Source organism: Berghia stephanieae, chromosome 5 (genome assembly GCF_034508935.2).
Source record: "Berghia stephanieae isolate SIO BIC M18660-M18661 chromosome 5, UCSD_Bste_1.3, whole genome shotgun sequence".
Classification (NCBI taxonomy): Eukaryota; Metazoa; Mollusca; class Gastropoda; order Nudibranchia; family Aeolidiidae; genus Berghia; species Berghia stephanieae.
In genome coordinates this window covers 68,253,143-68,267,822 of record NC_088364.1, presented here as the reverse complement: position 1 = coordinate 68,267,822, position 14,680 = coordinate 68,253,143, and the positions used below count along the sequence as shown (strand labels likewise).

At 34.4% G+C, this 14,680-nt stretch overlaps 1 protein-coding gene across 6 annotated transcripts in view; it reads left to right on the top strand.

Annotated features, from left to right (window-relative positions):
• LOC144973493 (uncharacterized) overlaps nucleotides 1-14,680 on the top strand; it is a 51,581-nt gene that overhangs the window by 13,773 nt on the left and 23,128 nt on the right. For 2 of the 6 annotated variants that reach the window (XR_013645554.1, XM_078915979.1), the window contains exons 15-20: nucleotides 910-989; nucleotides 3,374-5,143; nucleotides 7,812-7,906; nucleotides 9,282-9,373; nucleotides 10,053-10,591; nucleotides 13,113-13,128. Coding sequence is in view for 5 of the 6 variants with exons in the window: in XM_078915979.1 (XP_078772105.1) it covers nucleotides 910-989; nucleotides 3,374-5,143; nucleotides 7,812-7,906; nucleotides 9,282-9,373; nucleotides 10,053-10,591; nucleotides 13,113-13,128 (2,592 nt within the window). In the remaining variant the exon portion in view is untranslated. Of the gene's footprint in view, nucleotides 1-909; nucleotides 990-3,373; nucleotides 5,144-7,811; nucleotides 7,907-9,281; nucleotides 9,374-10,052; nucleotides 13,840-14,680 lie in introns of those variants that run through there. The other 4 variants (XM_078915978.1, XM_078915977.1, XM_078915976.1 and 1 more) reach the window with 3 other exon arrangements.

Below are 14,680 nucleotides of genomic sequence, written 5' to 3'. Positions count from 1 at the left end.
TGCCCATTGAAAAGCGCACATATTACAAAGCAGTGTGTCTTGTTTATAAGTGTTTGACTGGTATGGCACCGGCATATCTCACAGATCACGTGGTCATGTGTAAATTTGAAAATTACACTTTAAGATCATGTAATGACCAAACGAAAATTTCGGAAAAAAGATCAAGAACAAAATTTGGTGATAGATCGTTTGCTTGTTTCGCCCCAAGATTTGGAATGAACTACCACGTGGTCTGAGGGAGTGCAAGTCTTTACCTACCTTTAAAAAGAATCTCAAGACACATTTTTACTGTATTTGTTTTTATTGACTCTATGAATCCTTGATTTAGCTATGAATTATTATTATTATTTATTTTTTTTCACTTAAAATTGATATTTATATTGTAAAGTGCCCAGAGCATGTGTTTTACACTAGAATGAGCGCTATATAAATGTGTATTATTATTATTATTATTATTATTATTATTATTATTATTATTATCAATTATTGCTTGATATCAGGGGTCCAGATGGTTCAGTAGATAGAGTACTTACTTCACATGCAAAGGGAGTGAGATCGATCCCGGGTGAAGTGAGATTGTTTTTATTACCCATCCAGTAGTGATTTGTTAGCTAGGTATGTTAGTTCTGATGGAAAGTTCTTTGCTATAGACTAGTGTCCTATCCAAAGGATAGCAAGCAATTGCTACTGTCTGTTTCATGTTATAGAAACCGGGATAAACTCCGGCAACATGGGCCTAGTGACTGAAGGAGAAAAAAAATTATACCAGAGTACAATTAAAATCAAAGCTTTGAAGCATTATTTAATGCCCCTGAGGTCAAATTGTAAATACATTAATTTTTCTTAGAAAATTCTGTGTTCGTCAAAGACTTGTTTTGAATATTTTTTTTTTTAATCCTACCTCTCCAGACCCAGCATGATAACAACTGGAACACTGAGCACTGTGATAGAGGCTGTGGTCACTCATGCCGATTACTTTTTCCCAGGAGGTAAATACACTTGTAATCAAATATGCTTATGATATTTACTAGTCACTCAGGCTGCTTATTTCTTCCCTGGAGGTCAAATGCAGCTTTAATAAAAAACATTTATATTAAGTGGTCACTCATGCTGAGGAGGTTTTAAAAACAGTGCGAATTGCAACGCGTTTAATGGTATTTTTATGATACTCTTGCAAAAAGCCAGAATTCGGGACATTTACTCGGTTATCAGTTTGGTGTTTGTGTATATAAAATGCCAGATGATACTCGTACCCTCTTCTTTCTCAAACACCAATTTGTCTTTCGCTGTATCCCTTATCCTGTCTATTACATAGCCCAGTTCAACAAGTCAGTAAAACAAAAATTCGAGAAGATGGGTATTGATACAGTGCCAGATATAGCCAGAATGAGATATACAAGAAAATATATCATCGTCCTCCCTTGACTGAAGATTGAACCTCAGACTTTCTGATTGTCAAACAGACATGTGATCTGCTATTGGAAGGTCTGATGTTTGATCCTCAAGACGATAAAGGCTTACTTTTTTGGGGTGTTTTATACTTTGTATTTTTTTTTCTTTATTTTCTTTTCTCTTCTTGTTGTTGTCTAGCACTGTATCATTCCCACCTTTTCCGAATTTTATCTTTATTGCACCAGAACCTGTTCCCCAATTTTTCATCAAATAAATGATAGTCATTTTAATGTAATTTGTCCGATAGCCGTTTTTGTTCTCAGTGGTTTTCAATTTGATTTGTCTTTTTAATTGCTGGTTTGGTACTTTGGTCTGTCATTTGTTTCTCAGAATATTAGATCATGTGGGTCATTTATTTTTATCCAGACTGATCATTCATTGCACCTATTGGTCTCGCACAATGTGGTTCTATTTTCATAAGCAAAATTTCAAGCGAAAATTTTAAAAATTGTAATTCAAGCAAATAATGGTGAAAAAAAAAATCTCTTTAAGAAAATAAAAGTTAAGTCTTCTTTTGAATTCTTTGTGTTCTTGTGTTTTTCTATCTACTTATCTGGTTATGTCTATTTTTCAATATTTATGGACTGGCAAAACAAGACAATGATCCAAGCAGTCCAGTCTCACTCCAGTTAAAATATTTATACTTTCCAATACTGATCAGCATGGGTGACGGAGCATGTTGTGTTGTGATAGGACTTTCATTAAAATCAATAAGTGTTTTTTTTTTTGGTTAATTTTTTTCCTCTCGCTATTTTCTTATAATATGCACCACCAAATGCTTTTTGTGCTGCATTTGTCGTAAACAGTTATGTTTATATATTCTTTCTTTTTTCCTTTTAACTGCGTTTTTATTGTTTTTTTGTTGTTTTGTTTTTTGTGTATCTATACATCAAAAGAGTGTTGCTCTCAAAGCAGCTCTATCTTCTTTTTGCAGACATTAACACACATGGCTAGTTAAGTGGTTAATTAATGCGATATGTGTTTGTGGAAAAACAAAATATGTAGCATGGGCTTTTATATGATGGTCACGGTTACCAGACTTTCTTTAGACAAGTTAGATGATCAGAGAGTACTGAAGCATTTTAAATAATGAATTATTTAAAAAATGTAGAAAAACAAAACAAAACAACTTTTTTATTTATTTTAAAAACAATACATTTCTTTTATTTGATTCTGAATTTCTAATGAAGTTCACTGATATTTAGCGGATTTCCGTTATTTCAAGTCTGCTATTTTCTCCAGCTCGAGCTCCAGGCCCTTGGTATTATCTATACATCTTCAAAGATCATTGTAAACAGTCTTATTGCAAGGAATTATCCATGTTTATTAGTTCATTAACTATTTTTTACTTGTTATAGTATGATTTGTATGTTGATATTTGATTTCTATATTTTACCAGTATTGTCATTAATTTGGGCATATTGCTCTACTTAAGTTATTATAAAATGTGCTTTTCGTGGAAGCTGCGACATATTCTTTCTTTTTAAAAATTCTGACTTGAGACCTATGATTTAATTTAATTTTGCAAAGAGATCTTTGATCCATGATAGAAAATAAAACTATGTCCTTGGAATTTGTTTTTTTTTTTAAAGGTTTTAAAGTTGGTGTATAGAATAGGTCATTTGATTTTTTGAAATGTTGACAGATTTTCATGACAGATAAGTCACTTGTTTTGTTTATGGAAATATGCAGCAAATGTCCATTCTAGTGGGAGGAGAATGGTCCAAGTCTTGAAAAACTTTTTAAAAAATGATTCATTTCCTCAAGTTGAGAGCAAGACATAATCGTTTCTTATTAGCGATTTTATTGCTTTCAAGCAGTTTCATTTTATTCATTTTGTAAACTTTTATCATTCGATGTTGTCATGTATGTATAATTATTATTATCATTACCTTTTTTTACAAAAATCATAACACATCAGAAGACTACGATTTCCGTGCAACCAAGGAAGGCAGCTGCCCCAAAGCCCCAAAAGAACCTCCAAAGATGGAAGTCATTCCTGAAAAATTGGTAGGGATAGGTGGAGGAGTTGAGAGAAAGCAGAGTCTTTTGGAGATGATACAACCCAAACGGAAACAGTCAGCGAGTATGGAGAATTTATGTGATAACAAGGGTCCAAATTATGTGATGAGGGGAAAGACAATGTTTTTGACTAAGTCCACTTCTCCTACCAAAACAGAAAACCAATATGAAAGCAATTTGATTTCCTCCAATATTGGTAATAGCAGTAGTAACAGCAGCATCAACAAGCTCATAAATGAAAACAAAGGTATACGAGAACGTGGGCATACCTTACCAACACAAGTCAGTTCTTCGTCTTACGACACAGGAGACTATGACAATATTATGTTTACATCTCGTGCACAATCTCCACTATACAGGAGTAGCACTGTCACGAGCTTACACCCGCTCAAAGACCCTTCCACCTCCACAGATACAAACACAACTACGACAACCTCTACCTCTACCGAATCTTCCTCTAGTCATGTTGGTTTCCCCACAAGACCATCCCGACCATCTAAGAAAATGTCCCCAGTCAGCAAACTTACCCAGAATTTCTTACGCACAGCCGGTGCTGCTTACTCTTCTTCCCCTTCTTCTTCCCTTTCTCAGTCAGAATCTCAAGCACTCAATTCAGGACTTTTGTACCAAACGAGGCCTTTCCGTCAGGAATCTTCGAGAACAATGACAGGATCCAGTCCTAATATAAGTAGTAACAGTGCATTTGATCGCTCTGCTGGTACAAGTAACTGTAGCAATATCTACTGTGCTCCAATAGATTTATCCTTATCCTCATCTTGCCAAAATACTCAGAAGCCATTCTGGAATCGACCAAACCAAAACAGGAACCAAAGTGTTGAAAGTAGTAGCTATGATGACACTGACGTTAAACCCATCATGCCCTCCACATACAACTCTTCAAAGCGAGGATCTGCTCCAACGATCATAGCCCCTCCATCTGCAACTTTCAGTCAGATGGAAAGTCACCCTCACGCCAACTATCATCGACCAGGTCCAACCAAAATCTCACGATCTCAACTTGGTCAACCACCTGCACCGAAGCAGCACCAAAATCTCGGATCTTCATCCCAACATCAGCAACACCACCATCAAATGCCTGTTGAGAGTTTAAATAAAGGACTTCATGATGGTGACAGTTTTACTTCTACCACCTTTTCTTCTTCTCCTTCATCTTCTTCGTCATCTTATCGTCCGCTCACAAACCTTACATCATCCTCGAGTGCAGGGATTGGGAAAACTAAAGCCATTTTACGACGACCGTCTGATTACTCGACCAAAGTCCAAGCCATGTGGGAAGATATTTCAAGCATGTCCACAAATGAGACTTGCGAAAGTAGCCCAGGTCTCGGTCTTACAACCTTTGTCAAGGCCAATGAAAGTTTGATGAAGGATGAGGAAATACAGAAAAAAAGAATGGGTTGTGTGGTCAAAGACAGCGACATGAAGCAGGTAAAGAAAATGGAAGCTGATCACAATGCAGATGGTGATTTGGAATCTATTGGTCGTAGTACTAACCCAGCTGTCACCAAAATGCTAATGCATAAGACAAAGTCCCCATCTCCCACGTCTGTTGCATCTGCTCCTAAATCCTCATCATTAGAGCATTATGGCGATGTAGATTCAAGTAGTCCCTCTACTACCACAGCGAGTGAACTCTCTCCAAAACAAGGTTAGCGGAATGCAGAATAAAGAATGGCATGGAGTCTTCTTGTGCCTTTCACTCACCTAATGGAATGTTACTCTGATTTGATTGCTTGCATCTGCCTGTGATATTGACTTTTTATCCAATTAAAGAAGTGCTCGGGTGACAACCGCAACTGAAGCCTGGAAGTCTTGATTAAATATTGTAACTTAATCGCTTGCTTCATTTTAAAAAGCAAAAATAATAAATTTGACTCTAACTTAATTTCTTTTTTTTTTTTTCAGAGGCATTGATTGCAGCTTGTTTTTTATTAACTTTTTGTTTTATTGATTAAGTTTTTTTTTTTTTTTTGGTTGCTGCTCTGAAAAGATCATCATTTTGCCGTTTTGTTTTGTTTTGGCATCCACAGAAGGCATTTTGCTTATCATTTAAACATATATTATAGTTGACAAAGAAAAAAACAGTATTTTTAAATTTCCGACAGAAACACCATATATATATATGGTATATATATTTTTTTAAATTTATTTTTTATTTTTTAAAATAATTTTATTTTTTTTCCAATATGTATGAAATGAAATGATTGAGCGCCAGAAATATTTGTATTCATTATCAGATAAAATTAGATATCAATCCAGAATTAAAACAAAGACATTTAAGACATTTATGAATACTTGTGTAATTGAGACATCAAATGGAGAATATTGTCAGTGTTGAAAAGGAATAAGTGAAAACTTTTTAGTGTTGAGTTTTTATTTTGGTCGTTTTGACCTCTTAAAACAACCAATTCTTTGGGTAACATTAAGTATGAAATGAATGTGCACATTCCTTCATCCAGTTCCGTTTCACCCTTGTTTTAGATGTTATTAAAACAAAAAAGGAGAAATTATTTACACTTCTTTTGACCCCAACTCTCTGAATTTTTAAGACCTTGTCTAGGAAAGGATCAGGCGTAACCATGTCACAAATTAATGGTTAAAAGATTGCTTTTGCTGCATGCCTTGATATGCATTCTAACTCGTTGACATCTGATCTCTGCATGGCAATTCCTTTCTAAGGGGCTAATGCCAACTGCATTATTGAAAAGAAAAGACTTGAATATTTCATCTAGACTCCCAAATGTAATGAATGAAAACTCTCATTTTTGTTTGTTTGTCTTGTTTTTTTTTTTTTTTCTTTTCTGTTTGAGATTAATTCAAATCACAAGGTTTTTAAAAAAAATGTGTTTCATTCCTAGAAAATGGCCCTGGGTATAGTGGAAACATTTTATATTAGAGACTTTCAGATACGATTGTGATTTTAGGACATGTTAGCCATATATGCAACTCAAATACAATAATACTTCTTCGTCATCTTATCGTCCGCTCACAAACCTTACATCATCCTCGAGTGCAGGGAAATAATGAAGAAATAATTATAAATACCTGAGAATGAAAGGTGAAATTGTAAAAAAAAAAAAAAAAGAGAAAGATGTCAAACAAAAATTCTAATTTGCTTGAAAATTTTACATAAATTTGCGGCTTAGGAATTGATTAAAATTGTTTTAAAAAGATAATGTTGGCGATTTTGAAGATAGATTTATTAAAGGGGTCGGTAACAATAAGCAAAGATGTTTGAATGATGTGAAACTATGTTAAAATTATATTTCTGTCATATTTATGAGATTATGTTTTGCTCAGTACACAGAACCTTTCCTTCTCAATTTTTTGAAAACTTAATTTAATCGAATTTAATCGGGAAATTGACTCTTCCAGCTATCCTCTCCTACATTTTGCCACAGTCTCAAATAAACATGTGAGATCTGTGAATTTCCTAGAGGGAAACCAAAAAAAAAAAAAAAAAAGAAGTTTAAATTTGTTGCTGAATTTTTAAACTGGAGAAGTTAAAGTGCCAAATAATTGAGTTTGGATAAGTTGCGTAAGACTGTACTTGGACGCTCCCTCAATGCATGTTGTGATGATGTTTCAGTGGAGATAGCCCTGTCTCTGCCTCTTCCGAACTTGCTGTCCATTTTCTTTATTTTAGTTTATTTTTTTTTTTTATTCCATCTGAGTTAATAGATAAAAGTAAAACCAGGTAGTCTAGATATTAAGTTTTGAATATGCTTTCTTCTAATATTGGCAGCCATCTTTCTTGATTCATAATTTTCAAAACACATTCTGGTTGTGGAGCAAATTAACTGCTAAAACTCTAGCACAATATCAAAACTTTACAATATGTACACATTGAATACTCCCATACAAGGTTTTTAGTTATTTATAATTATTATTATTTTATTTTACTCAAATGAGCATGAAGGTTATACACTAAGGGGGTTTATAAATGAAAAATAATAGATGTTTAATTTGAAATGTAATGAATTTACAGCGACATTTCAATTTTTCTTTCCTCAAAAAAAAAAAAAAAAAATTATTCTTTAAATATCATCGAAGTCTGACAAAATTGTTTGCACCTTTTATTTCTTTGTAGATATTATTTCTTTGTAGATTTTTAAAAAATCACCAACAAAACAAATAAGACTTCAGAATAAAAACACTTCTTAAAAGTATTTTTAAAATAAATTTAATTTTTATAAATTGTGATGCAAAAGTTTGTAGAGAGATTAAATATTTTTGTATTAAGACCAAACGTAGAGAAGTAGATTTCTCTATGTTTTCAACTTTTATGTTAGATATTGCCAAAATTGTCTTTTCAGAGTTCAACTTCAATGTCAGTGGATATGAGGAAGAACACGAGCAAGTAGGTCAGAACCCGATGATGAACACTGGCATGGAAACACCAACAATACAGGTGGGTAGAGGATTGAATTCCTTTAGGGCAGAGGAATGTTGGTTCCCCCCCCCCCCCCCGCACTTATTGGCTGATTGAGTCTTCGTAGGTCCACAGCTGGACTATGTCTTCGATTCCTCTAAATCATTTGTCTGTACCCAAGTGGCCAAGTGTGTTCTTGTTCTGGAATGGAACTCCATATTTGTTTTTGCCTGAGCCCTAAGTGGAGTCATTTCTGGAGAAGGAAACAGTTGGATGAATTTATGTAAACTTATTCTGCCCCTGAGTATTGTGAGAAAATGTGAATAAGGAATCTTTACCACTGGGTGGGGATCCTGACCTCCCATAGCGGGCAGGGAGGTACATGCTGTGGCTTCTATCCCCTTATATCTGTTATCCAACATGCTTTCTGTCTTTGTCTCGGAATGAGATTACTTGGTTTTGTCCTGGCACTGGCCGGAATCCTAGCTGGAGGGAAACAGTCAAATGCAGTTATTGTTTTGGGAGATGATATTTTTTTCCTTGTAAATCATCTCTCTGTTATGTATTATTATTTTTTTTTGAATGTATAATGTAAGCATTTGAGTGTGTTCCTCTTTTGGATTTTGTGCTTGTGTCTGGATGAGACTTATAGGTGATTTCAAACTAAGTACATTGGTGGTGTGCTCTTGGAATCTACATCTGATCCCTATTTGTTCTCAATTCCCCTTTGTCTTACTTTTTCTTGGGTGCTTTAATTGTAATTCTAGAACTTTTTACTATCCCATTTTCTGCCTTTTTACTGGCGCTGATATAACCTAAATGTGTTGCAATGAGCGCCGTAAAACCCTTAAAAACAAAAACAAAAGGAATCTTTACCAAAGACTCTTATTCTGCGCTGCAGACAATCGGACTGGAACTATCTACCTCCAACTCACAATGAGAGTCTCATACCATTATACCATAAAGCTGCTATAATTCATGAAAAGATTTTATATTTCTATTAATGTTTCTATAAAGAAGACCCTGTAGCTGAGCTGGTAGAGAGTGAGTCGGAGACTGACATTGGCTTTGATTTTACAATAGCAAGGTCAGACAGCATCCTGTCCAAAGGATGGAAAGAAATTTTTACTGCTTGTTTCATGCCATAGAAACTAGGAACAACTCTTCTTTGGAGGGGCAGGGGGGGGGGGTGCAAGCTTTTATATGAATGGAAGAGAGTTATATGGTACCATCAACAGGCGAGAGGAATGGGCAGACATTTGTCATCACAGACTGCGGGCAGCCAATGTCAATGAGGATGACACTGGATAGTAAGTAAGTAAGTAAGTAAGTAAGCTTTTATAGAACTCATAAAAGACCTTAAAATACAATGTGTCAATAAGATTTTATAGCAGTTTTACTCTTTGGTTTCTAGGTTCCCTCCCCTGGTTTACACAGCCACCAACAGCCTGTAAGCCCTAAATCTACTTCCCCTGCATCTCTCTCAGTCAATGTGTCATCTGACGGGTAAGGCACCCATTACATATGAACCATATTAATGTTGATGATAGCAGAGTAAAAAAGTTTTCCTTTAATTCCAAAATATTGGCAACCTATTTCTCCAAACGTTGTTAATGGTGATATTAATTTTGTTTTTGCTATTTCTTGTGGAATTGCCAGTTTTTGTGCCTGTTTTTTTCCTATATTTTATCACAGTAAAATTAAGAATGACACCAGTGCTGCCAAATGTACATTAAAAAACTGTATTTTTATACATTTTCGTTCATTGTATGCTTTCTGTTGGATATCCTACACATTGTTCAATTTCTATTGTATAAACAGTTTTTTAAGTCTTACACTCTTTGTTATATGACCTGGAAGTTCATGTTGGGGGTTCAAAAAAAATATTATCGGGCTGGGTCATACCAGATTTATACGTTGATTTTTAAAAATCGATACTATTTACATCATCTGTGAAGAATAAGTATATTCATTAATTTAAATATTGATGATAATATCGGTATTATGGTATTTTTGCCCATCGTCAGAATTGGAGCTCGTTATGGTTTTCAGGATTATAATATAATGCATCTTTTTTGACACAGATTTGACCTTACTGCAGTTGTGAAATTAATCACCTTGAAGGTAGCAAATTTTTGCTATATATATATGAAAAATTAACCTGTTTTCTCACCTCTGTCATTAGGTCTGATTCCACCAGCCCAGTACCGAGGCGAGTGTCAAGAAAACCAGCACCACCACCACCTCCAGAGCGACCTTTCAATGTGATGGTAACAGCAACAACAGGTGTGGCTTCGGTCGTGTCAAAAGCTAACTCGGATGGAAGTAGCAACAACGGTCACAGCTACAGCAGTGCCAGTGATGACAGCGCCAATAGCGGTGGTAATACCTCTCTCACCTGGCCTCGATCTGCCCCTTTAGCTTCTCCTGAATCGCCAACTGACATTTCGTCAGCTGCTTCTGTTGCTGCTGCTGCTGCTGCTCCAGGTGCTACCACTCCTACAACTACAAACAACCTTGAGAGACATCAGCAACATCGAATCAGCGGTGGTCATGCAGAAAGGCCAACCATACCACCGCCTGAAAGACCAAAATTACCCCCACCGGTCACAATACCAGCTCCGGGCACCAAAGGTCATCAACGGTCAGCATCCACAGGCGCCATGATAAACACCAATGCGGAAGGATCAAGCGAAGGAGGACATTCATCGGCTACCAAAGCAGGTATTGTAATGGCGTCTCCATCTTCCTCTGGTGACGGTTTGTTAACTCCCAAAGATCTATCAGCACCGCACAACAACACTCTAAGTAGCCCCACCTCTTTAGTTGCCCCGGGCATGTCTAATACTTTAGGCAGGTCAGCAAGTCTTCGACCCAGACCCAGTCCACCCCCACCCCCTCCTCCTTTAGCCAAAGAGTCGGAAGATACAAAATTGTGATATCAATGCCGTGATTATTAATTCGCTTGTTTAATCTTATTTGTTTTGGTTTCCTTTCGCCTCAAAAGCCATAACAAAAATTAACCAGAGCTGTGATCATTTGTTTTTCAATTATTTTCATTTTTATGATATTGTTTCCTATTGCCCCCCCTTCCCCTTTTCCCCTTCCAAATCAGTTGAGTTTTTACTGTAGACTCCACTTTTTTTTGTTGGATTTCCCTCATTTTAAGTTACATAAGATAAGGTGTACATCATCGTAGATAATCAATGGCGTGTATTTATAATAATCTACCCAATATTTCACTTCACAATGTGCAATTTTTGATCGATGCAGGCAGTGCTAGAGATTTTTGATGATTTGATAATTTTGTCTACAAAGTTGCTTGTTAGTTGACCTTTCACTGTCTTCTTTTTGTTTTTGTTTGTATTTTTTTTTTTCTTCTCCAAGTTGCTAGATGGTCAACTATTTACTAGCTTTTTTGTTTAGTTTTGTTTCTATTTTTTCCTCTTCAAAGTCACATGTGAATTGGCCATTCACTAACGTTTCTATTTGTTTTGTTCCTATCAGCCATCAGCATTCTCACTCGCCTTATTCAAGAATGCGCTTTCAATTTCCAGGAAGAAGCATTATTATTATTATTATTTATTGATGAGATTTTTAACCCCCTCCTCACTAGCTAGTGTTTCACGTTGTTTGTGCGGTGCTGTCGACATTGAAGAATAATATTAACATTAAGACTTAATGCATGGCAGAAAAATATTCAATCTTATTGCCTTCTTCATGTATTGATAATGATAGTATAAAACAGCAAAGATTTTAAAAATGCTTTATAGATTACGTTACTTTATTAAAGATTTGTACGTAGCAAAGCACCATTTGTATATAATTTATATATAATTTATTCACTGAATGAGAGCTGTTAATTATATAATAATCTTTTATTCTATATACTGTATCAACATTTTATTATCATGCAAGAAATCAGAATTTTTGAAAATTGTTTTTGGGGTATTATTTTTCCGGGAGGTTAAAGGAAAAAGCTTTTATCATCACTTCATGGCACTTAATAAGTTATACAATTTGGATTTGAATCGTTTTAACATTTTTTATCATCTCACCGATCTCATCTTGTTGCTCACATCATCGATAGAATCACACTCCTATTGTAAGCTACATTTTCATTATTTGAGTACTTTTTCTTGTAAAATGATTTTGTTGCTTACATTATTTAGTTGATTATGCATATATTCTCTACCATTATTAAAAATACACAGGCATACTGTTTTGAGAGGATGTAGAACAGGTTTCGGATGTTTTATGCACACCATGATTTGATTTACCCAAAAATTTCAATTACAAAACTACGTGATTCCATCGATGACAATTTCTTCTTCAAAGCTGATTTATTATTACTTTTAAACAGACCTGTAAAGTGTCCGACATTTGTTGGATTTCCATCAACATCCCCGCAATCTTTTTTTCCCTCTCTTTGTGATCATATTGCACTTATATAAGCATGTTGCCTTAAAACATTTTGATGAAAACTTTTCAGACCATTTTGTTCACTGCCACTTACAGGTCTGCTTATATTGTTTTATCTCTCTTCCCTTTTAGGGAAAAGAGAATAAAACAAAAACCAACTAAACTTTTTAAAGCTTTGATTGAATTTTAAAATTTGTTCACCGTTTTTTCCTTTTCTTTTTAATTTTTTGGGGGTTTTTTTGCATGTGAAATGGAAATGGAAAAGGATCGTGCTTTAGAAAGTGATTGTTCTTTAGTTGTCTACAATTCTCCGTCTTTTTTTTTCATATATACAGATCGAGCTTTTCTAAAGACTATTTGATTTTTAAAAAATTTGACTGCCCACCTACTTTCACTTTACCGACCAAATGACTGTATATTATGACTTTATGAAACATACCTACTCATTTTGTTACATTTCTTCAAGGCAAATTTGCATTGGAAAGAAAATTAAAAGTAAAATTTGGATGTAGATTTGACATAGTATAGTATTAGTAGTGTTTAAGGATTATATGAAATAGAAGATTAAGAATATAAAGATAGTTCTTAGATGCATTTTATGAGAAAATTTCACATGCAATTTGTAGTTGTATTGAAATATTAACTTTTAAAGGTTTGTAGAGTGCATTTTCTAAAAGGTCATTCATTGAAAGTCTGGTGGTATAATTTACAAATGCTTCATATTTTATTGTTGTGTGATAATGTACTATACAACAAATGCATGGGAGAGACTTCCTGTGAAAACCTTACCCATCATTCCTGTCTCACCTCTTCATTTGCATAGATCGTTTTGACTTCAAGTAAGTAGATTCAGCTGTAGTGTATTTTCTTTTTCTTTTTTTTTTTTAATTTGCACTAATTCTTTTATTTTCCCAAACAACTTTCTTGACATTTCGCTTCAGTTTGATTTTTTTTTGTGCTGCACCTTTAATTATGAGTTTAAAAAACAAACAAACAAATAGAATAGAATTCTTATTACTGTTGTCCCTATTATGCTCTTTCTCTCCCATCCTCAGCTCCTCCCATATTCTGCCTTCACTACTTTTGTTTTAAATGAATGTTGTAAATAACAATATGCTTTTAAAAAAATCCATGAAATAGATAGAATTATCCAGAATTATGTATAGATTCCAACATCATGCGGCGCTGAAATTTCTATTCTGATGATGTGATTAAGAGATGACTGCTTTCCCATTTAAAACGCTTTGTCTTCCTTCTCTATGAAAGAGATTTTTTTTTTCCGCTTCACAATATCACTGTATTAATGATGAAAATAATATAAAAGCACCACTTTTAGTTATATAGGATAGTTGAAAGACGCAGATCTGTTTATCTAGGTGTAGCTAAATGAAAATAGGGGGAGAGGCTTGGAGGATAAAGGATGTTATAGCGGACCTCAAATACAACCAGGTTGGTGGGACAGAGGTTAAATTCTCCATATTATATTTCCAATTTGTTACTCCTGTTGAAAACTAGAATAAAACTGGTGAAAAAAGGCTCATTAAAAAAAATTAAATTGATCATTGGTTTTCAACTGGGAATGGATGGCACATTGTTATCAATATAATTAAGACACAAACATTATCAAAACATAAGTTGACATAATTAAAGAATTTAATCTTTTTTTTTTTTTTTTTTTCGAGGCTATGTATTTGTTCACACCTTTCACAGATTCATAACTTTATTTCTCTTACGTAATCAGTACTTTGATTCTCTTCTTACCTCCCCCGTCCCCCACTGCCCACCTTCTCTTATATATTTTGAAAGAGACATCTTACTTTTTGTTTGTTTTTACATGTTATGTTTTGATAATGTTTTCATGACCGTCATCTTTGTGAGAAGACCAATTGTCAAAAAGAAATTTCGTTTTGTTTGTTTTGATACGAGCCTTTAACCTGTTATTTTTAGTCGCTATTACTAATATTGATAGCTAAAGACGCAAGAAAGCTTTCACCACCTCTGTTTAATTTAATTTAATTTAATTTAATGGTCAGAGCTCCTGCTTAATTTGATCATATTGAGATCAACTGCACAGCCATTAATATGACCAAATAATTTACAAGGTTTTTAATGACATTTTCATTTAATTTTACAACAGAATTTTAGTTTTGAGAAAGTTTTTCTTTTATGGAGGACAAATAAGGAACATTGTAAAAAAAAAAAGAAGAAATTTGTTCTCAATGAAATGGTTTATATATTGATGGTTGTTTAGTCACTGTTTTCAATATCAGTTTACAATATCTTGCTGCAAATTAAATCGAGCGCCTCGAAGCTTCTTTAATTTTGTAGGATTTTTATATCTCAAAATTGTTTCGTTAACAGCCCCACATTGCCTTGTTTCATTTTGGGTTG